General features: G+C 39.6%; 1 protein-coding gene across 2 annotated transcripts in view; it reads right to left on the bottom strand.

Moving 5' to 3' along the window:
- Positions 1-1,107: 1,107 nt before the first annotated feature.
- Positions 1,108-24,470, bottom strand: part of LOC122468999 (protein only RNase P catalytic subunit) — a 128,787-nt gene continuing 105,424 nt past the window's right edge. For both annotated transcript variants that reach the window (XM_043555979.1, XM_043555981.1), the window contains 3 exons: positions 5,785-5,933; positions 2,924-3,119; positions 1,108-1,420 (listed from right to left, as the gene is read on the bottom strand). In XM_043555979.1, the coding sequence (XP_043411914.1) occupies positions 1,289-1,420; positions 2,924-3,119; positions 5,785-5,933 (477 nt within the window). In that variant the 3' untranslated portion in view covers positions 1,108-1,288. The remainder of the gene's footprint in view (positions 1,421-2,923; positions 3,120-5,784; positions 5,934-24,470) is intronic.

Genomic DNA, 24,470 nt, shown 5'->3' with positions numbered 1-24,470 from the left:
AAAGGCATCCATTTTAAGTAGTGTGATAAATCGACCAGTATACACATACACCTAAGTTAGCATCACCCAGATCAATATAGAGGGAACTTTATATCACCCTCCAGAAAGGTCTCTTGTGCTCTTGCCTCAGGCAACTACTATTGTGATTTTTATCACCATAGACTGGGTTTGCCTGTTCTTTTTTTTTTTTTTTTAAGTTTATTTATTATTTATTTTTGAGAGAGAGTGTGCACAAATGAGGGAGGAGCAGAGAGAGAAACAGAATCCTATAGAGGTTCTGCACTGTCAGCACAGAGTCCGATGTGGGGCTCAAACTCACGAACTGTGAGATCATGACCTGAGCCAAAATCAAGAGTCGGATGCTTAACTGACTGGGCCACCCAGGTGCCCCCGGTTTTGCCTATTCTTGAGTATTAAATCATACAGCATGTATGAATAAAGAAAAAACATAAAGTATTGTGGACATGAATATTTCCAGCTAAAATTAAGGCCCAGTGAGGTATAAGCAGGCTGGCAAGGAAGTAAAAGAGGCAAACATGAAAAGTTAATCACTTTGTTAAACTAAGTCAAACTTGATTAAATGAAAAAAAATCTGTATCCTTTAAAAAGCCCTCATATTCTGAGTGATGGAATTAATAGTGTTCACAAAATATTGAACCAATTTGAAAAAGGCATTGTAGAATGAAGAAATGACCACAGGCTAAAGAGAACAAACTGCTCCTTTCTCTCCCACTCAAATCATTGGGTGGTAAGTAAAAGTTGCTAATAAGCTTCTGATTTCTTGGCCAGTTTATCACAGAGGACCATAAGTGATTCAGTGTGAGTAGCAGATCATGTGTAGAGGATGCGATCACGCCAGAAATGGTAGAAGGGGTTTAGAAACAACATGAGTAGCCTAGGCCTAGATGCATTGGCTCTGCTATTTGTGGACCTGGAAGGTGAAGTCAGGGGTAGCAAAATGGATACCAGAAGCACCTGTTGTCCAAGTGAATGGCCAAGTTGGCCCGACAGGAGAAATGTAGACTTCACTCTGCCCTGACTTCCCCAACTATGGATAAATTCTCCAAAAACAAATGGCTGGTAAAAAAAAAATACAAATACAACTGCTTATGAAAAGATATTATATTTTATTTAATTAAAAAAAAAAAAACCCTCAATTTGTTGACACCTGGACCAAACAGGACAAAGTGGATCACACAGGAGCAATGCTCTAAGCAAGCACTGACTGAAGAGCTCTGATGCCAACCAGAAGGGCACCCAAACACAAGTTCTGCATGGGGTATAGTCTTTATGTCTTTCGGTGAAGGCACAGCCATTTGGTTGGCACTTCATAGGAATATCTTTCCAACAAGTCTTCATCATATGGTATGTGCCATGAGTCTCCAGTTGTTTGCACCACTGTGTCATAACTGGGGATATGCTGTTGAATTAAAAAGGGAGCCAAACATTGAGAACAACACAGAGGGGTTACCTGGCCATTTCCCTTTCTTTTCTGACAACTTCTCAGTTTGCTTCAGGAGTATTCTCTGTCTTACTTAACAATGGATTTTCAAAGAGCAGCTAGCTCTGTGAAGATGAACCCTAGCATTAGGGGTTTCTTTTTTGGGGGAGAGTTCATCTTTAAGGTTAAAGACTCTCTACAGGAGAGTCTATATTTGGACTGAAAGAAAATTTTCATATATACAAAATAGAGAAATAGTATAATGAACTTCCATGTATGCACCACCCAGCTTCAGCCATTATCAACTCATGGATAATTTTATTTCATCCATACCACCCCCCAAGATTATTGTGAAGCAAATCTCAGCTATCATATCCCTTCTTCTATAATATTTAGTATGTACCTTTATTTTTATTTGTGAGAGAGAGAGAAAGTGGGAGAGAGGGGCAGAGGGAGAAAGAATCTGAAGCAGGCTCCATGCTCAGTGTGCAGCACGAGGTGGGGCTCGACCCCAGGACTCTGGGATCATGACCTGAGCCGAAATTAAGAGTTGGAAGCTCAACTGACTGAGCCATCCAGGCACCCCTCAGTATGTACCTTTAAAAAGTAAGGATCTATTTTGTAAACATAAGATCAATACTATTATTACACTTAAGAGTTAATAATTCCTTACCATCATATATCTAATATTTACATTTCCCCAATTATTAAATATGTGTACATATATTTTACAGTTGATTTCTTTGATTAGGAGTTGAAATTAGGTTATTACATCGTGACTGAATTATCTGTTAATTTTAATTAGAGCTTTACTTTTCATCTCTGTTTTTCTTGTCATTCTGTTGTTGTTGAGGAAACCAAGTCAGTTGTCCTGAATAGTTTCCCCCCGTCTTGATTTTTCCTATAGAGCTGTTGTTTTGTATATTTTTTGACCATTGGACCACATATACATTGGCTAGTGTATTTTTCTATAATAGCTTGCCTTTGGATTTTTTCCCTTTGCTTTCACACAAGAGATAAGAGATCTCATATTTTCAGGGATCTAAACTAGAACCAAAGGAGAACTCAATTGAGACCATGCCGCAGAAGTGAACTAACAGGAAAAAGAGTTACTTAGCAGAAATATGACGAACCATAAGGGATAAGGAATTTTCAGGAAAATAAAAAACATGTATGAGGAGTTATAATTGGTGACATAACTGAAGTCACAATTGATGACATCTCAGATGTTTTTGATATGTCAATTAACGTGATGTGAGGCTGGTCTATGGAAACTTTTGCTCTGGCAGACTTTCTGTGTCCAGGAGCTGGCTAATCCCAAATACCAAACTACAGCTGAGAAAAATAAAGCATTCAGAACCTTCAACTAAGTGCAACATTCTTTGACTATGCCACATTCTTACTATCTATCTATCTATCTATCTATGTGACTATATACTGTACTTGACTCTGTTGGCATTATGTAGAGAACAAATAACATACCTGAAAGGTTATTTTTGATCCTGGAAGCGTATTAATGATTGCTAGCTGATGGCCCTGCTGCCACTTAAAGAAGAGGCGCTGGGTCTTGGCATCATGTAGACAGGCCTTGTGGTCCCGCATCAGATCTTTTGTGATAAACTTGCAGTGGTTCCCCGAGTGCAGCGTGGCATACAGAAGGAATGGGTCATCTGCCGAGCTAAGCCAGGCATAAGAAAGAATACAATTAAGCACAGCCCCAAGGAGGCAGAGGATGGTATTCTTCACCACGCTTTTTACTTCTTACTCTATCTACTTTCCTCAGAGGTGCTCTGCATTCTTAACTGACATGATCTCAGTGATGCTTACAAACTACCTGCATCATGTCCTTTGCTAGTAGACAGCATTCTCTAGAACACAGGTTGGAAAGCTAAGTGGAAGGGAATGCAAATGCTCAACTTGGTCCACTGTAGTGGGCTCTCCCACTAAAATGAAGAATTCTAACAATGACTTTCTCTTCACATTCACAGAGAACCCTGGTTCTCTGTGTGCCCAAGGTGTTGTTCCTACTTGCCTTATCTACCACAGGGCATACCCGCGCCACCCCCCTTCTCACCTTTCCTCATTTAAATTTGAGGAATATTCAAAATATTAATAAGGCAGGATGACACTTCCTTGCAAGCTACCAAAAGTAATGGGCTGCCCTCAAAGCTAATAGTGGTATGTCAAAGAAGCTTCTGGGTAGTCACCCAGATCAGCACTCAAAGGCATCTCCTGCTATGAGATGAACCAGTGACTCAGAGTTTCTAACAGACCCTCCACTTGAGCACTTACCACTGTAGTATGTGTGCTGTAAAAACAGCCAAGTAGTTGCCTTGCTCAGGAGATTTGGACTATAGCACGTGGTATGTCTTATGCCTTGATCCAAATGACCCAAAGTAGGACCATTTATAGTTTATTTTATACTCAACTATTTCAAATGAAATGATAAATGACTAGAATCTATCTGCCTTTAAAATCTCCAGGAAAAAAGAGAGCGGAAAGAAAAATAGAAAAAATGTAGGGGGTTATATGCAACAATATCAGAAAAATGATAGTAATTGTTGGAGCTGGGTGACACTTCCATGGAGATTCACTATACTATTCTCTTATAGTATAGTATCTGTTTGAAAAGGTTTCTTTGGTACATTAGTGGAAAATAGAATTAATGTTAAAAACTTAAATATTCAAATCCAAAGCCACAGGAGGTCACTGAATCAGTCTTTACAACTGGGTTTGGAACTTTAACAGACACAATAAACACAAGCCCCAAACCAAGCATGAGACCAATTTCCAACAGGCTTCTTGGTTGTAACACTGCATTTATCCAGTTCCTCCACCTAAGAAAAATAAAAGTGATGATGATGGCACTTACATATATGCTTTCCAAGTACTTGGTGCCCTGCTACAGTTTTTCATGGATTATTTACAAATATTATCTCACTTAATCTTCACAGAAACCCCATGGGGGTTATATATGAAGACACAGAGGGAAACATCTTCCCAGATAGGAGGTGGCAGGGCTGATACGAATCTGGGTAGACTAATTCCCAAGCCTGTGCTCCTCTTGTCTATCCGATGCTGCCTAAAGTGAGTGTGAGGAGTATTATTATTGTCTTCTACTCACAGAGACAAAGAAGCAACCCTTCCTGTGAATACATAAAAGGACTTAGCTAAGGAAAAAGGAATTGGTTTGGGATCTGAACGAGGGGTTAGCCCCCTGTTCCATGCACAGAGAGTCATTTTACCTTTTTAGGAATAAATGATTTGGGGAATACTGACAAATCTTGAAGCTACCACATTCAACATAATGAAACCTATACCCAGGACTGAGGTACACACATGATCCAGGCAAAGTTAAAAATAAACTTTTGTCAGCATAAATCGGATGTAAAACTAAGTGTATGTTAAAAGTTTACACGTCCTGTTGAGGGTCTGTGCCCCCTCCTGATTAGCTGCTTTCTTCTTTATGGACACTGTACCATTTTGTCACTCACCATGTTTTCCATGTTTCTTTGGATTCCTGAGAAGCTGTGGCTCATAGCAACATTCCCTTTATATTTAGAATAAATTCCAGGCTCCTTGCTTGCCTATCCGAGTTCATAGGTCTTCTGTACTATGGTCCTTTCCTTCTGAGTCCAGAACCTCCTGCTTTTCCTTCTTGCTGCTATAGCTCATCTACATTAGTTTGTTTGCTTTCTTCAAACATGTCAAACACATTCCTGCTTCAGGGCTTTTTGAACAGTGGCTGTTCCCTCTGCTTCATATGTTCTTCCATCCACTCTCCCCCATTTTCTCAAATGACTCCTTCCCTCTGGTTTTGCCCCCTCCAAAAGGCTATTCCTGACCACCCCATCTACTACCCTCTGACCTACCCCCTACCTAATCCTTTTTAATCAATTTACTCTGCTTTATTGTCTTCCTAGCCATTGATCACTGCCTGGAATTACATGACCTTTTTATTTGTTTACCTATTTACATCCCAAGAAGGCAGGCACTCAATGAACGACTGCTGTTTTCCAAGAACACAGAGGGTGCTCATATTTATACAATACTGGTTAAATGATCTGTGTAGGACCTTATGGCATGCATTCTGTGTACTCATCTCACTTCTGACTTTATCTCCCTCCTATTTCTCCTTTATCCTTATTTTCTTATCCATTTAAATGTATCCCGCTGTAGAAAGTATATTTTCGTAAGCTGCTTCAAATCATCTTTAAGAATGAGGCTGAATATATGTACATATATACATTCAGACACATGCACTTTAAAAATGGCAAGAATAGGTTACTAACAAGCAGATGATGGAAGCCTAGTGTAATTTACCTAGTGCCTTCAGTACTTACATGTTGTCAGCAAAGAAGCAGCTGGCTTGCTTCTGCACCTTTTTCATCTCATCCTTTCTCCACCTGGAGTGCTGTGTTAGCATGTGCTTTCGGCCCAAGACCAGCAGCTGCAGATTCTGCTTGGCTAGTTGAGAGACCACATGCAAGAGCTAAAAAACACAAAGCCAGTCCCCAAAAGGGCCAAGAGAAGAATGTCAAGTAAGTGGAGTGATTCTTCTACCTGGTAGTCTCAATGGTGAAACACTCTTTTCTGGTTAGGGGTGAGAAAACATTCCTTAAAACAATTCTGCATCTTTGTAAGCCTGAAGCAAATGTTTCTTTGTTACAACTGCAGCCTACTGGTCAGGCTACATTACATTGGGTCTGGTGGGGCGGGGGGGGGGGGGGGGGGGGGGGGGGGGGTTTCCTAAGCATAGACAAAATAGGTTGTTGTTGTTGTTGTTGTTGTTTTACATTTAATTATTTTTGAAAGACAGAGAGAGACAGAGTACAAGTGGGGAAGGGTCAGAGAGAGAAGGAGACACAGAATCCAAAGCAGGCTCCAGTCTCGGAGCTGTCAGCACAGAGCCCGACGCAGGGCCCCGAACTCACAAACGGTGAGATCATGACCAGAGCCAAAGTCGAATGCTTAACCGACTGAGCCACCCAGGCGCCCCCAAAATGAATTGTTTTTAAAGTGTGTTCCGCAGAGTCCACTGGGATAGAGACAGAGAGGTTCAGTGAGGATGGGGTTTAGTTCCTATACTCCCGACCCTGTTTCAACCAAAACAAGCTCAGCTTTGGTACATTTATACATAGGTATTCTGCATAAGTTGTCACTTGAATAAAGTGAACAAAGTGTTCTACTTTTTTTTTTCTTGTAAGTTTGTATATGGCTGGAATAGATTGCATCTTTTCAGCCAATTTTTCCATGTCATGATTCTGCGGAGACTGATACCTTTCACTGAAATTCTTTTTTCCACTCAAAGATCTGTCAATTTCTGTTCCCCACCCAAAGATTGTTAATATGTATTTACCAGTGGTTTTATTTCATGCATTTTTATATAATCTTATAAGCCATAATTTTAAAAGGCTAGTAATCAAAAGCAAACATCTACACTATAAGAAAGTTTGGTTCATGGATTCAAACACCTCAAAAGATACTGAGAGGTGCATCTCCTTTAGAATGCATTTATAACATCCCTTTATTTATTTATTTATTTATTTATTTTAATGTTTATTTATTTATTTTGAGAGAGAGCGAGAGAGAGAGAGAGCATGTGAACAAGCAGGGGGGAGACAGAGAGAGGGAGCGAGAGAATCCCAAGAAGGCCCATGCTCAATGTGGAGCCCAATTCGGGGCTTGATCTCACAAACTGTGAGATCATGACCTGAGCTGAAATCAAGAGTTGGACACTTAACCAACTGAGCCACCCAGGCACCCATAACATTCCTTTCTTAAAACTATGCTGAGATTACAGATTATTTTCGGTGAGTTCAATTATAAAACGGCAACTGGATTCATTAAGAAGAATGACAATTAATTTTAAAATTTTCCATATGAATTTCCATTGGATTATCACTTTATATTTTTAGTTTACTACTATACCCTGGTTTAGATAAATGGCCTTGAGTTTACTAATATTAAGTTAAAAAGAGGGGCCCAGGGAAGAACAGAAAAGGATTAGCTTGAACTGCTCTGGGGCACCATCTTGTGGCTTAGAGGTCTGTAGTAGCAGCAGCTCTCTGAAATGATGCTAACAAAAGAGAATAAAAGAAAGATACAGGAAAGAAAGATGAGTTTACAGAATAAAGGCACTGGCCTGAAACTCTATGACAGTCTAGCCATGAGCAGACTTCCTCTGCAGTAAATTCCAAGGCTAGATCCAGTGGGCTGGGTCAGAGTCACAGGTATACTCAGAATAGTAAAGAAAAAGAAAATTTACCTTAATTCTATGTTAGATCAAAAATAAAACTGGGGGGGATTTCCACTTCTTGGAAGATGGAAGTAGATCTACTTTTCCCTATCTCTAAAGTACTACTAAAAAGCCCAGACATTCTACAAAACAAACATATAAAGACTTAGAAAGTTTGATGTTTCCAAAAATCAAAATGTTTTCAAACACATCTAAAATATAAAATACATCATAGGGGCACCTGGCTAGCTCAGTCCGTGGTATGTGCAACTCCTGATCTCAGGGTTGTGAGTTCAAGTCCCATGCTGGGTGTGGAGATTGCTTAAAAATAAAATCTTAAAAAAAATACCATAAAATGAAATTTATACCCACTTTGCACATAAGAAAAATATCAGAAATTAGAAAAAAGAAGACTGTGAAAGGTACAGAGAAAAAAGCAGACTGGCTAGGGACCTGAGGGCATGAAGAATGACATGGTAAGTGAGTTCCCTGTATATTCTTTTTGACTCATATATCCTAGACTTAGAGTGAAGAAGCTGGCAACCCAGAAATGCCAATGGGTACAAAAAGACCCCAAGAAAGGCCCAATTTCTATAGCCCAAGGACCAGGAAAGAGGCCATCCAGCAAGACAGAAAACTTGTTACAATGATGACACCAGAAGACTGTGGTATTGTGTGTGTGTGTGTGTGTGTGTGTGTATGTACATATATACATGCAGTTCCCAGAGCAGCCATTAAAAATCTACACTAAAACACACTATATATTAAAAAACAAAACACAGTAAAAAACCCAGGACAGATACATAAAAATAGAATTCTATAAAAAAGTTCAAGTAGCCAATAGGAAGGCAGGAAAAATGAAACAGAAAAAAAAATAGAGATGATATAAAACAAAAAATAAAATGGCAGGCATAAATCCTAACATTTCAATAAGGACATGAAATACAAAGGGTTTTAATACACCAATTAAAAAACAGAGGCGGGCAGTGTGGATTAAAAAACATAACCCAACTATATACTACGTAAAAGAAACTCATTTTAAATATAAAAATATAGGCTAGTGGAAAGTTAAAGGATGGAATAAGTTAAATCATGCAAAGATTCATTAAAGGAGTGCCAGAGTGGCTACATTAATATTAAATGAAGTAGAATTTAGAGCAAAGAAAATTACCAGATATGCAGAGGGACATTATGTGATAAAAGGGTCAATTCACCAAGTAGACACAGCAATCCTAAATGTGTGTGCACCAAACAACAGAGCTACAAAATATGTGAAGCAAAAGCTGATAGAATGCAAAAGTGAAACAGACAAATCCATAATTATAGTTTGAGATTTCAATATTCCTCTCTCAACAACTGAGAGAAGACCCAGATGGAAAATCAGCAAGTATATAGAAGAACTCAACAACACCATCCATGTTCATGGATTGGAACACTCAAGACAGTAAAGATGTCAATTCTCCTCAAATTGATATATGGGTTTTAAATGCAATTCCTATCAAAATCCCAGCAAGTTTTTTTTTTTTTGTAGATATAGACAAGATTATTATAAACTTACAGGGTAAGCCAAAGGAAGAGCAGCTAAAACAGTTTTGAAAAAAAAATAATAAAGTGTGGGAAAAATAAGTCTACCTCATCTGAAGCCTTATTACAGAGCTAAAGTAATCTACATTGTGTGATATTGGTAAAGGGATAGGCATATAGATCAATGGAACAGAATAGATGACCCAGAAATAGACCCATATAAATATGCCAAGGAAAGGTAAGTTTTTCAACAAATGGTGCTGAAGTAATTGGACATCCATAAGTAAAAAATGAACCTCTATTTAAATCTCACACCTTATACAGAAAATTAAATCAGAGAAGATCATGGACTTAAATATAAAGCATAAACTATACAGTTGTAGGAAAAAAACCTAGGAGAAAAATCTTCATGACCAGAGATCTACACAGAGTTTTTAGATTTGACATCTAAGACATTGTCTATAAGAGGAATTTTTGGGGGTGTCTGGGTAGCTCAGTTGGTCAAGAATCTGACTCTTGATTTTGGCTCAAGTTGTGATTCCACAGTTCGTGACTTCAAGCCCTGCATTGAGCTCTGCGCTGACAGCACGGAACCTGCTTTGGATTCTCTCTCTCTCTCTGCCCCTCCCCTGCTCATGCTTTCTCTCTCCCTTCCTCGCTCTCAAAATAAATAAATAAAACTTTTAAAAAAATTTAAAAAAAGAGGAATCATTGATAAATTGGACTTCAAAATTAAAACTGTTTGCATTGTGAAAGGTCCTGTTAAAAAAGATGAAAAGACAAGTTACAGACTGGGAGAAAATACTTGCAAACCACATATTCAACAAAGAAGTGATATCTAGAACATATAAAGAACTTTCAAAACTCAACAGTTAAAAAAAAGCAAATAATCCAAATAAAACATGAACAAAGACCTTTTCGAGTGCTTGGCTGGCTCAGGTGGTAGAGCGTGTGACCTTGATCTTGGTGTTGTGAGTTTGAGCCCCACATTGGGGGTAAAGTTTACTTAAAAACAAAACAAAATGGGTGCATGGGTAGCTCAGTCAGTTAAGCATCTGACTTCAGCTCAGGTCATAATCTCACAGTTGATGGGTTTGAGCCCTATGTTGGGCTCTGTGCTGACAGCTCAGAGCCTGGAACCTGCTTCAGATTCTGTGTCTCCCTCTCTCTCTGCCCCTCTTCTGCCCATGCGCGCGCACGCTCTCTCTCTCTCTCTCTCTCTCTCTCTCTCTCTCTCAAAAACAAATAAAAATGTTAAAAAAATTTTTTTTAAAACAAAACAGAACCCAAAGAACTTTCACCAAAGAATGCACACAGATGACAAATGAGCACATGGAAAGATATCCAAAATTATTAGCCATTAGGGAAATGCAAATTATAACCCAATGAGGGATCACTATATAACCTATCAAAATGGCTAAATAAAAAATAGTAATGACACCAAATGCTGGTGAGTGAGGACAAGGAGAAACTGAATCACTCACATATTGCTGGTGGGAATTTAAAATGGTACAGCCACTCTAGCTACAGTTTCTTGTAAAACATGCAATTACCACATGACCAAGGTATTGTATTTCTGGGCATTTATCCCAGAGAAATGAAGACCTATGTTCACATAAAAACTTGTACACATATGTTTAACTACTTAGGTTTATTTGTAATGGCCAAAATCTGGAAACAATCCAGATGTCCTTCAATAGGTGAACAGTTAAACTGGTGCATCTAGATCATCGAATACTAAACAACAATAAAAAGGAACAAACTATTGATACTGCAACAATCTGGATTGATTTCCAAAGAATTATTTGAGGGAAAAAAGCCAAACACAAAAGGTTATGTACTGTGTGATTCCACTTACATAACATGTCTGAAATGAGAAAATTATAAAAACTGAGAACAGATTGGTGGCAGCTGTGGGCTAAAGAGAAGGTGAGGTCAGGAGGGAAGTAGGTATGGCTATAATAAGGAAACAGGAGGGTTCCTTGTGGTGATGGAAATGTTCTCTATCTTGACTGTATCAAGGTCAATATCCTGGTTGTGATAATATAGTTTGGCAAGATGCTACCATTGGAGGAAAGTGGGTAAAAGATACACGGGATCTCTGTCACTATTTCTTACATCTGTATATGAATCTACAATTATCTCAAAATAAGAAGTTAAACAAAAAAGCCAAAATAAAACAAAACCTCTAAACCAAAACAAACTGGGGCTCCTAAGGACAAACGGGTATGTGACAAATATCCAATGCATCCTGGATGGTCAGTATAAGATATAAAAGGCAATCCTCTCCTGAGACTATCAGCAGGAAATAAGTTTAGATAAGAAAGATAAGGAAGGGTTTTCTTAAACTCAGGACAGTCATGACCAGAGAAGCCACAATCCACTCTGGACTATTCTAATGTGGAAAACCATGAATGAGATGGTAAGGGATAGTTCTGAGTTTGTCTAAGTAATCTAGAATCTGAGCCACATAATAGAACAAAATAAATTGGGGTGCCTGGGTGGCGCAGTCGGTTAAGCGTCCTACTTCAGCCAGGTCACGATCTCACGGTCCGTGAGTTTGAGCCCCGCGTCGGGCTCTGGGCTGATGGCTCAGAGCCTGGAGCCTGTTTCCGATTCTGTGTCTCCCTCTCTCTCTGCCCCTCCCCCGTTCATGCTCTGTCTCTCTCTGTCCCAAAAATAAATAAACGTTGAAAAAAAAAATTAAAAAAAAAAAATAGTATGGCTCCTTCTGGAGAGTATCCAAAATTCCAAATTGATTCTAGAACTTCTCTGGGTATCTCAAGGTTAACCAGAGATTGGATCTCAACGCCACCACCACCCCCCGCCCAACCCCATTGCTCCTTAGGATGTCTAAAGGATAATTTTCCAAAAACCAGAAGAAGAATAATAAATTTCAGACTAATATTTGATGCAAACACTTTCTGGTTTGGCTTCCATTCTAATTTGGTTTATCTCCTACAGGAACAGATAAAAGGTTTTTGTTTGTTTGTTTGTTTTTGTTTTGTTTTGTTTTACTTGTAAGTGACACTTATTTTTGGTATAAAATTGCTGAAAGGTAGTTCCTGAGCTTAGGGTAAAAATACATTTGGCAGGGCCACATCTGTTAGAAATAACTGCGTAGGGATACTCAGGAAGTAGAAAAGCTGCCTGGGAGGTGGTAGAGGCCAATGAGACCAAGAGTTTTTCTGAGTAATCCTAAACTGCAAGTGTAACTTCCTTTCCCTATTCTTAACTTTATACATCACCCCCTGCAGTCTCTTGTGCTTCCTGGGTTGTGTGGACTGTAGGTCTTCAAAAACTCTTAAGCTTTTGGGATCTGATGTCTACAGAAATTAGTTTTATGCCAGTTCTTCAGCAAGATAACTATAATCAGTATACCTTATATATGAGAATAGTTATTATCAGATACCTTCTGGAAAAAGTTTTGGAAACAACCCAAATGTCCATCAATAGATGGAAAGATAAACAAAACGTGTATATACACACAACAGAGCATTATACAGCTTTAAGAAGGAATAAAATTCTGATACATGCTACAACACGGAGAAACCTAGAAGACATTACATTAACATTACGTTAACTTAAGACATTAAGCCAGACACAAAAGAACAAATATTGTATGATTCCACTTATGTGACGTATGTAGTCAAATTCATAGACAGAAAATATACTGATTGTAAGGGGTAGGGGTGGGGGAAAATGAGGAGTTATTGTTTAACAGGTACAGAGTTTCAGTTTGGGAAGATGAAAACATTCTAGAGATGAATGGTGACGATGATGGGACAATGTGAAGCATTTAATGCCACAGAACTCTGGGGCGCCTGGGTGGCACAGTCGGTTAAGCGTCCGACTTCAGCCAGGTCACGATCTCACGGTCCGTGAGTTCGAGCCCCGCGTCGGGCTCTGGGCTGATGGCTCAGAGCCTGGAGCCTGTTTCCGATTCTGTGTCTCCCTCTCTCTCTGCCCCTCCCCTGTTCATGCTCTGTCTCTCTCTGTCCCAAAAATAAATAAACGTTGAAAAAAAAAAAATGCCACAGAACTGTACACTTAAAAATGGTTAAAATAGAAAAAAAAAAGGTTAAAATAGGGTGTTATATGTACGGGATGAAATCATTAAATTCTATCCTGAAAATAAAATTATACTACATGGTAACTAACTGGAATGTATTTATTTATTAATTTTTTTTAATGTTTGTTTATTTTTGAGAGAGAGAGACAGAGTGCAAGTCGGGGAGGGGCAGAGAGATGGGGAGACACAGAATCCAAAGCAGGATCCAGGCTCCGAGCTATCAGCACAGAGCCCAATACAGGGCTTGAACTCACTAACAGCGAGATCATGATCTGAGCCAAAGTCAGATGCTTAACTGGCTGAGCCACTCAGGTGCCCCATTAACTAACTGGAATTTAAATAAAAACTAGAAACTATAAAAATGGTTAAAATGAATTTTATGTTGTGTATGTTTTGCCACAATGAAAGTTTTATTATAGAAATCTAAGCATATAAACAAAAATCAAATACAATCACACTACTGTGTGCCTGTCACTAGTTTCAATAATTATCAGCTTATGGCCAATCCAATTTCATCTATATCCCCACCCAGATTATTCTCTCATTCATATTATTTTGAAACAAATCCTAGACATTATATCACTTCATCTGTAAATATGTCAGAATATACTTCTAAACATAAGGACTGTTTTTTAAAAATAAGCACATAATACCATTATCACATCTAAAAAATTAACAATAATTTTAATGTCAAATATACACTATTCGTATTTCTCATTCATGATTTTTTTTTACAGTTTTCAAAAAAAAAAATCAGGATCTAAAAAAGCTCCATATATTGCAATTGCTTGACTGCAGTTACAGAAATGTGGCTGTTTGTCTTACAGTATTTCCTGTACTTAGATTTTGCTGACCGCATCCCTATGGTATCATGTAACATATTCTCCAGTCCTCTGTTTTTGTTATAAATTAGTAGTTGGATCTAGAGAGTCAACCAAACTCAAGGATTTTTTTTGGTGTGTACTCATGTATGTGTGTGTATGTGAAACTCCAGTTCCTTCATAGAACATGAACGAGAACTTCTCTGTCAGTCAATAAACAGGGGGCACTGGAGATACAGATATAAAGACACAGTAATCCCTAATCTCCAGGAGTTTACAGTCAAATGATTCTAACAGAATTGAATAAGTCTAAGAGGGAGCACAAGGGATGGGCACTTAAATCACACTGAGAGTAGGGAGGGTGGTCAGGGATGTCTCCACAGAGGAAGCGACCGCTGAGGTTTCAGATGAATTATCCAGGCAAGGAATGGGAATTTCCAAGGACAAGGAGCAGCACGTTGAAGGTGGAAGCTCTTTATTAGTACACCGAATTCGAGGAACTGCAAGCTGTCAAATGTGTTTCAAGCAAAGGTGTGGGATGACCTGAGGAATGCCACAAATAAGGCTGGAAATAAATGTAGAAGTCAGTTCACAAAGGTCCTTGTAAGTTGTGATAAGGAATCTTTTCCCACCTGAAAGCAATGGGGGGGGGGTGGGGAACAAAGAATTTAAAACAGGAGCATGATATGACTACCAAGTTAGATCAAAACTGTGAACTTTGAGAAGGCTAGACTAGGAGATCAAGTAGCGGGGGGGTGGGGGGGTTCTGCAGTAATTCAAGTAAGAGATGAGAACTGAGGCACGGGCAGTAAAGCTGGAGAGAAGAGAGCCTTCTAAGTTAGTAGAGTTAGTGGAGCAGAACTGATCAAGCTTAGTCACTGATTACCTGTGGAAATGAGGAGAGGGATAAACCAAGGAAGACTGGGACAACTGGACAAATGTTAGTACCAAGACAGGGTCTATGAGAAGAAAAGCTCATCATATCCCCAGGTGGGAGATATCCAGTGGGCAGCCAGTTATGTGACTCTACTATCTAGCAGGGGGCTCTGGGCTGGAGATAAAGATTCCAAGGCATCATGGAGTAGAAGTTTAACAGGAAGGATACAGACAGAGAAAGGAATAAAGCTGAGGATGAAATATGAATAATACTATTTTTTGAAGGCTAGAATGATAAGAATTTAATGTCAACTGAGGAATGGTCAGAGAGATTAAGAAAAACCAGGAGACAGAAGTCTCTCAGACTATCAAGAGCTTTTAAGAAGAAAGGAGAGGCTAAGTATCAGTGCTTATAGAGACACCGAAGTGTGGCCTGCAACGTGGAGGAGTCATTTTGAGGAAGCCACGGGGACAGGAGTGAGATTTCAGTTGGTTTCCTAAGCTATATAAGGTTTGCTTTTTCCAGAAAGACTCTGTTTTACAAGCATATCTGTATTTTGTTTACCAAAAATAACAATTCTGCTTTTTCATTTCAGAAACGATGTTGTGTGGTCTCTTCAAAACTTCCAACCTCCAGAAGCTTCATTTTGAAGGGAGGAGGTATTTGATTTTGTTTTTTTAAAGACAGAAGACTTGAGAATATTTATATCCTGATCAGAAAAAGTCAGCGGCAAGGTAAAGGATGAAGATACAAGGCACAGAAAGGATAATTGTTGGAACAAGTTTCCTGAGAAAGCAGTAAGAGAATCCAGAGAATAGGCAAGAGAGAAAGAACACCTCTAGCACTGAAATGGATTTGAGCATAGATAAATTGGCTTGACCATGTGGCTCGTCTATGTATGTGTGTGGTGTGTATGTTGAAATGTGAGGTCACTCCTGACAGTTTCTATTTTCTGTGTGCGACAGGAGGTGAGTCACTGGCAGCGGGATGGTGGGGAGGGTAGAGTAGGAGGCAGAGGGCAGAGACACAGAGGAGATACAGCTGAGATACAGCTGGTGTGAGATTAGGAGAGCTGACCTTGGACTCACAGAGCAAGCCAGACAGCATAAAAACCCAGAAGAGGGTGGAAGCCGGGAGTGCCTTGAGGCAGCAGCAGTTGGCACAGTAGGGAGATTTTCAGCAGGCAGCATCCTGGCTGAGTGAGAAGGCCAGTGTGGGTAATGATAATCCCTTGCTCCGCATTTGGTCCAAAGGCACTTACAGGTGGAACCATCATCAAAACATCAGTCATCTAATATCGCTCTCCCTATTTACTACTGAAGATCTCATTCCAAATTTTTATCAATATAGGATCTGCGGTTTGGGGGTTCTGGCCTGAGTCAGGAATTTCAAATTCCTATTTTATTTATTTACTCAGATTGCTTTATTTTTAAAATGTGAAATAAGTTACCTCCCACTCTCTTCACTCCCCCTCCCACTATCCTCAACAGTATTATGAACATTTATCTATCAAGTTATCATCAATAAAAATGTAAAATGACATCAACTCACATACAACTTCTATATGGAAAGATCTTTGGAGCAAGTATCTCAAAACCATCTGGCTTTCATGGCATGTTCTTTCTGGCAATGTTTCTCCCCTCTAATGACTTTTGGAAACCACCAGGGGTCAATTTGATAAGGGGTCCCAGGGGGCCACATGTTAGTGCTGAAGTATGTTTCCTTCCTCAACCTACCTCTCCACCTTCAGCCCTACCTCTCTCCTTTTAATGTATTAGTGTGTGTGTGTGTGGGGGGGGGGAAGAATGGGGGTGGTGGTGAGAAGTTGTATTTACTTATCTTAGCCTTAGTTAAGAGCAGACGCCCCCCCCCGCCCCAGTCCCCAATTCTATTCAGCTAGTTGGAGCCCAGTACCCAGTGGACAAGGCACCCAGTATCATTCCCTGGCAGCTTCTGATGGTAATATTCAACGTGTGAAATGAGTAAGTGTAAACAGCTCTTCAAGAATCATGGAAAGTTGAAATTCCTGCACTTGGCTGTGGACAGTTTTCTTTAAAGGATCTAATATACAGATGGGAAGTGGGAAAAAAAGAGAAAAGAGGGAAACAAACTACAGGAGACTCCTAATAACAGAGAAAAACTGGGGGTTGATGGATGGAGGTGGGTGGCAGATGGGCTAGATGGGTGATGGGTATTAAAGGAAGGCACTTGTGATGAGCACTGGGTGTTGTACTTAAGTGATGAATCATTGAATTCTACTCCTGAAAACCAATATTGCACTGTATGTTAACTAAAATTTAAATAAGGGGAAAAAAAAGGACCTGATGTAGAAGGGGAGCTTAATTAAAGTAGAAGTTGTTCTCTCTGAAAATGGTCAGCAGCTGTTTATAGGTAAAAACTGATCAGGTGGGGTGTTTGAGGAGCAAGGCATCATGCATTTGACTGGTCCAAGCTTTTGGAGGCCTCATTGTTTCTCAGATAAAACCATACTAGTGCTCACACCAAGGAAGATGTGAAGTGATTTTGTCTTTGACCTGTCTCCTCTTTACACATACACACAGCTGTAGTTCAGCACCTGAACTGCAAAATGAAAAATTAAAAAAAATTTTTTAAGTTTATTTGAGAGAGAGAGTGCACAAATGGGGTAGGGTCAGGGAGAGAGAGGGAAGAGAGAGAATCCCCAGGCTCTGTGCTGTCAGTGGAGAGCCTGATGCGGGGCACAAATTCACGAACTGTGAGATAATGACCTGAGCCAAAACCAAGAGTTGGATGCTTAACTGACTGAGCCACTCAGGAGCTCCAGAAAGCAGATTAATTTTAAATACAATGTTGCTATGGGGCACCTGGGTGGCTCAGTCGGTTAAACATCTGACTTTGGCTCAGGTCGTGATCTCATGGTTCATAAGTTCGAGCCCCGAGTCAGGCTCTGTGCTGACAGCTCAGAGCCTGGAGCCTGCTTTGGATTCTGTGTCTCCCTCTCTCTCTGCCCCTCCTCCACTCACACTCTGTTTCTCTCTCTCTCTCTCTCTCTCTCTCAAAAATAAATAAACATTTAAGTCAAAGGCAAGCAAGAAAAGTAAGTAAAAATTCTTTGGATCCTTTTCTTTCATGTGCATTAATTAATATTGACAATTATTTCCCACAAACTAAGAATATGAAATCACTTTAGATACACAATGAATGATTCTATAGAGGCAGTGTTCTCAGACTCAGAAGACTACAAACACAATGTTTATAACTGATGCACTGTGCTCTCCACAAAGTTTACAGCAGAAAAAACAAGGCAAGTCATAACTTACACTGAACAATGGAGTTTTCTACTTGTTTCTGTGTTGTTTCTACCATCTGCAGGTAAGCTCATATCTAGTTTCATTCTCTCTTCTGTTTTTGTAAGTCTCAGTGTTCTCTTGAGCTAAGTTTTGGGAAGAGAATTCCTGCTCAGGTGACTGCTATATTCAACATTTTTCTGTATACCTTGGAAAATACCAACAAGGAGGAGTTTAGGAAAACCACCAAAGTTTTGGCTCAAGACTTCTCATCATGTTTTCATTTGCCAACTACTTACTGGTGCTGTCTCAACCTCAGTTCTATCTTAGAGAGAGATATCATTCTTTACTTAAGGAAGATGAATGATACTTCGTTGGTGGAACTGTTCAAGAGCTATCCACCATGTAAGATGTAGATTAGCACTTGATGAAAATGGGAGAATTAGAAGAAGATGAAAAAAGGAAATGTTTTAGAGAAGCGGCAGAAGCTGGGGTGAGGAGGGGAGGGGTACTTTACTGGGTGGTATTCAAATGGAAGCTTCAGGGGCGCCTGGGTGGCGCAGTCGGTTAAGCGTCCGACTTCAGCCAGGTCACAATCTCGCAGTCCGTGAGTTCGAGCCCCGCGTCAGGCTCTGGGCTGATGGCTCAGAGCCTGGAGGCTGTTTCCGATTCTGTGTCTCCCTCTCTCTCTGCCCCTCCCCCGTTCATGCTCTGTCTCTCTCTGTCCCAAAAATAAATAAACGTTGAAAAAAAAACAACAAACAAATGGAAGCTTCATAAACATGGTGGTAGAGTTCCAGAGAGAAAAGGCTGAGACTAAACCAGGGTTCCACTCCCATCTCTGGGACCATGTACTCTGACCACAGAAGATTTAAAACTTTGATGACTGACTATGTAAATTTCTTTGAATCTCTTGGAAGAAAGTATATACACAAAATACTGTTACTTTATTATGATGTCATAAATGATCCCACTGGTTTACACTAGACTCACCATATTCTATATATCCTGCTTTCATCAGTCTTTGGTATTTTGGGGAGATTTGAATGATCTCACGTTGTCTTTATTCAATGAAACAATTCTACTGAGGAAGAGAAATGCCCTTCCTGCCCTGGGAACATCCTGTCAAGTGTGGGATGTGTTTCCTGCATACCTTGTCTTCTCTGATGCCATTAGCACCCACACAATTGTCCAGCCTTTTAGAGAATGATTAACTTGGCCAAGATGGATTTCCCCAGCTAGCTGAGAGTCAGCACTGTCTAGAAAACAGAAGATTTGGCTCCTGACTCATAGTATGACTTTTCTCCAAACATTACATGCATCCTTTGGTCTTTTTAGTTTCTCTGTAAGATATTTGCGTTTCCTTTATTACTGTGAGACAGAAAAGGATAGTATTTTGAAGACTGAAAACTAATTTCAGGAAGATTAAATTAACTTACTCGGATACATTTTAATTTCCACTTGCAACAATTTAATAAAAATTTCCACTAGGGTTCTAGATCCAGTCCATGTACGGGGAGTAATCTGCTCACACTGGTAAAGTATGTAAATACTTTCAGGCTCATAGATACCATTTAATGACTAGAAAAGAAAGAATATGATGACTGGGGCTGTGGAGGCTTGAAAATTTATGTAACCTTTCCATGGCTGCATTGATTTACATAGGTTTAGCGTTTATTTATATTTGAGAAAGAGAGACAGAGTGTGAGCAAGGGAGTAGCAGAGAGATGGAGATAGAATCTGAGGCAGGCTCCAGGCCCCAAGCTGTCAGCACAGAGCCTGACATGGGGCTCAAACCCATGAGCAGTGAGATCATGACCTGAGCTGAAGTCGGACGCTCAACTGACTGAGCCACCCAGGTGCCCCTTGATTTTGTTTTCTGGAACAAGCCTGTCAGTTCTAAATATATGAGAGACATAGGAATATAAAAAGACACCTTGGATATCTCCAGTTAATGTTCCAAGTCATCTATACAGTTCTGTAGTGGAAAGGCTGATATGGTAAATGAAACTGAATAGAGACATAAAAGAAACTTTTGCAATTCATATCTAGTATTTGATAGTATAGTAATTAACAGCAATAAGCTTTGATATCAGGCTGCCTAGTTCAAATTCTGGCTCTACTGTGTCAGAGCTGTGTGACCTCAAGAAAGTTACATTTCTTTTTTGGGCCTCTGTTTCAACATTGGTAGAATGGAGATACAAATTGGGTTATTATGAGGATTAATTTAGATTCATTTAGCTACAAAGCACATGGAAAAATACTCAATAAATGCTAGCTATTATTAGACAGTACAGTCTGGATTAGTAAATTTAGACCTCCCAAACCCTACTGTATTCCCACTCCCTCAAAAAACAAAAACAAAAAACAAAACAGAAAGAGAATAAAACAGATAAAAAAGAAAGAAAAGAGAGATTCTTTTGGTATTATCACAGACCTCGGTGATTTTTGTATTAATCTCTCTGTCAACACTTGTTAAGAGTAGAACTTAAGCTTTCAGGTTAAGAAGACAAAAGGAACACATGCATCTAATATTAACCCCACTTGAAACCCTACTAAAACTATAATACAGAGCCTTCTAAAATGACAAATCCACAAGAACCTGGAAACAAGGGAGATAACAGCAATAAAATTTGGAAGCTGGAAAGGAGACGGACAGGTGGTAACTAATCTTGCAGATCCAACAAAGTCAATTTTGAGAGGGGTGAACTAAGAACCAACCTAGTTTCTCAAAATACTCCAGAACTGGAAGCAAAGGAGGCAGGCTAACTGGAGGCGTATGTCTTCACTCAGAAGACCTGGATAAAAGCTGTTAAGGAAGCATCAGATTCCTAAATCTTCCCTCCCCACTCCACATACATACTGTTTCTGCTGTGGTGGGGGTAGGAAGTCTGAAGGTTCATTACTTGGACGTGGTAAATCAAAGGATCTCTATACTGGAGTATTGTGCGCATTTCACAGTGTGAGTACAATACTGAAAAATAGGCATGACGTGAATATACGTATATTGAAAGCAGGATGTAGAGAAACTCAGACCTGTTCCTGTTCCTCTACTTGGCTCTCAGAAACACTGGCAGTAGTAAGCCCTTGGCCCTGCAGTCAAGAGATTGGAAACTCTCCTTTAGGGAATCTGACCAGGCAAAGAAAAAACCCTAGACATACTGACTGTTGGGAATTCCCCAACAAATGGCCCACCCAGATCACCCTACCATGAAGTCAATAAGCCCCACCTACACACCCAGAGCTTCTAATCAGCTCTTGAGATTATGTTTAATCTTAAGCACATAGCAAAGAATTATCACAGCTGTGGAGAGCCTATGACACGGGAGAGTCTAAAATAAATAAGAAAAAAAAAAAAACAACAAAAGACTATAAAGGGATAAGGCCAAAATCCTACAAAAACTTATCATTAAAATCATGAGATAATATATATTCATTATGTATTTTTTTTAAAGAAAGAAAATAAAGAAGAGCTCTTAGGAATTAAAATATGGCTGCAACCATGAATTAAAAAAAAAAAAAAAGCAATAGAAGGGTAGAAAGAGAACACTGAAGAGGCCTCCCAGGAAAGGAGCAAAGGGATAAAAATTAAGAAATTTAGAAGACCAGCCTGGAAGATCTAACATCTGAATAAGAGACAGAGAGAGACAGAGAAAAAGAAAGGGAGAGAGGAAGAAGGGAATGAACAGGGAAAAAAGAGAGGAGGGGTCATCAATGAAATAATCAAAGAACATTTCCCAAAACAGAAAGATACGAGTTTTTAGAATGAATGGATAGCAACTTGACCATATCAAGTCACACTACTGTAAAAGCTTACAATGCTGGAAACAAAAAGACAATTCCAAAAGCTTCCAAAGAGAAAAAAAAAATCATATAGAAAAGATCGGGAGTCAGAATGTCTTCAGATTTCCACTCTTCCTGTAAGCAGCCTGAGATGATCTCTGAACATGGTTCACTATTCAGTTGACCCAGAAAATCATACAAAATCATGCAAATCAAGAGGTTCAAGGGTGCCTGAGTGGCTCAGTTGGTTGAACATCAGACTCTTGATTTCAGCTCAGGTCATGATCCCAAGCTTGTTGGGATTGAGCTCAGTGTCAGGCTCCGTGCTGAGCATGTAGCCTGCTTGTGATTCTCTCTCTCTCTCTCTCTCTCTCTCTCTCTCTCTCTCTGTATCTCTCCCTCTCCCCCACCCCCCATCCCCCATGCTTGTGAGCATGTGCTCTCTCTCTTAAAAAAAAAAAAAAGAGGTTCAAATCTTCATGTTCACTTTAACAACACATGTTAACTGCCTAGGCCATCAAGGGTATGGATATCCAAAAAGCCACACAGTATCTGAAGGATGTCACTTTGCAGAAGCAATGTATGCCATTCCATTGCTACAAAGAGTGGGGCTGGACACAAGGTTGGTGTCCCAAAAAGAGTGCCAAGTTTTTATTGTACATGTTTAAAAATGCACAGAGTAATGCTGAACTTAAGGATTTGGATGTAGATTTTCTGGTCATTGAGCACATCCAGGTGAGCAAAGACCCCAAGATGTGGTGCAGAACTTACAGGGCTCATGCAGATTAACCCATACATGAGCTCTCCCTTCCACACTGAGATGATCCTTACTGAAAAAAGAGCAGATTGTTCCTAAAGCAGAAGAGGAGGTTGCATAGAGGAGAAGGATATCCTAGAGGAAACTGAAGAAACAAAAACTTATGGCTCTGAAGTACATTCTGCATAAACTAAATGCAAATAAAAGTAAAAAAACAAAAACAAAAAACAAATGTCTTCAAATTTTCAACACTGGAAATATAAAGTACTATCTTTAAAATTCTGGAAGAATATTATTTCTAACCTAGAGATCTATTTTCAGCCACTCTATCATATGTAAGAATAATATAAAGACACTTTCAGACATGGAAGCATTCCAAAATTTTACCTCCCATGCATCCTTCCTTAAGAAGCTCCTGGAGAATGTTTTCCACTAAAGACACTAACCCAAGAAAGAGGAAGACAGGAAATAGAATCCAATACAGGAGAGAGGCGATGGGAATTGCAGGAGGATGGTGAGGAGACATTCCAGGATAATTGTCTATGTATCAGATTCAGAGGGCAATCAATCTAGATTGGAAAGTGAGTCCAGAGACAGCCACACTGGGGACAGTCATCACCACGATCTCCACTACCATCACATCATCGTTTTCATTTGAGCATAGAGTGCTCAAATGCGTGAGCTTGTACTTGGCTGTCTTAACCACAGTCTGGAGTTACTATACTCTCTACTCCCTGCCCTGCTGCCTGGATCAGTAAAGACTTGCATTTTACTGAAAATGCAAGAAAGTTTTGCTTTGATCTACTCCTAAAAGCTGGAGGAAAGCCATGTGAGTGTAGAGGCAGTAAACAGCAGCCTGTTTGGTTTGACCATATTTCTGTCAAATGTTGTGTAACTGATCCAAACTATAACTCTGCCAGATGCCTGATAAAACCTCTGTTTCCTAAGACTCACGCCTAACGCTGAATGCTTACTTCCCCAGAAGGGGCTCTTACAAGCTCTCAGAGAAGCCATGAACCAAAGATTCTGTTCACCTTCTCCAGGGAGTTGTCATCTAATAGCAACAACACTGGTCTTTCTTTACACAGCTAGGGTTGAGCTTGCTACTTGGTTTTTCAAATCTAAACAAAGAAGAGCAAGAAAATTATTTATACCATACTCAGGGTGTCAGGATGAAGAAGAGGTTAGTAGAAGAAAGAAAAATAAGTTAGGGCAGAGAGCTTCTTAATCTGACAGGTATAGGAGAGTTTTATTATTATTATTCTTTACATCATACATTTACATTTAAAGTGTTCTTGGGGCACTTGGGTGGCTCAGTTGGTAGAGCATCCATCTCTTGATTTTGGCTCAGGTCATGATCTCCCAGTTCATGGGTTCTAGCCCCATGTCAGGCTCTGCTGACAGCATGGACCCCACTTGGGATTCTGTCTCCCTTGCTCTCTCTTCTTCCCCTGCAGGCGTGCATGCACGTATGATCTCTTGATAATAAATAAACTTAAAAAAAGTGTTATTTATAGATGATTATGTTTCTCTCTCTCTCTCTCTCTCTCACACACACACACACACATACACACAGAGGCTCTGTAATATGAATCATATGAAGTTCCCAATATTCTACCATTTTTGAGGTGCAAAATAGCAACCTCCTATGTTTAAATCTAATAGTTGAGGCTCAGCAATGTACCTTATGC

This window comes from Prionailurus bengalensis, chromosome B3 (assembly GCF_016509475.1).
Source record: "Prionailurus bengalensis isolate Pbe53 chromosome B3, Fcat_Pben_1.1_paternal_pri, whole genome shotgun sequence".
NCBI classification, from domain to species: domain Eukaryota; kingdom Metazoa; phylum Chordata; class Mammalia; order Carnivora; family Felidae; genus Prionailurus; species Prionailurus bengalensis.
Note: the sequence above shows the minus strand (reverse complement) of the source record. Positions and strands in the feature narration are given on the sequence as shown.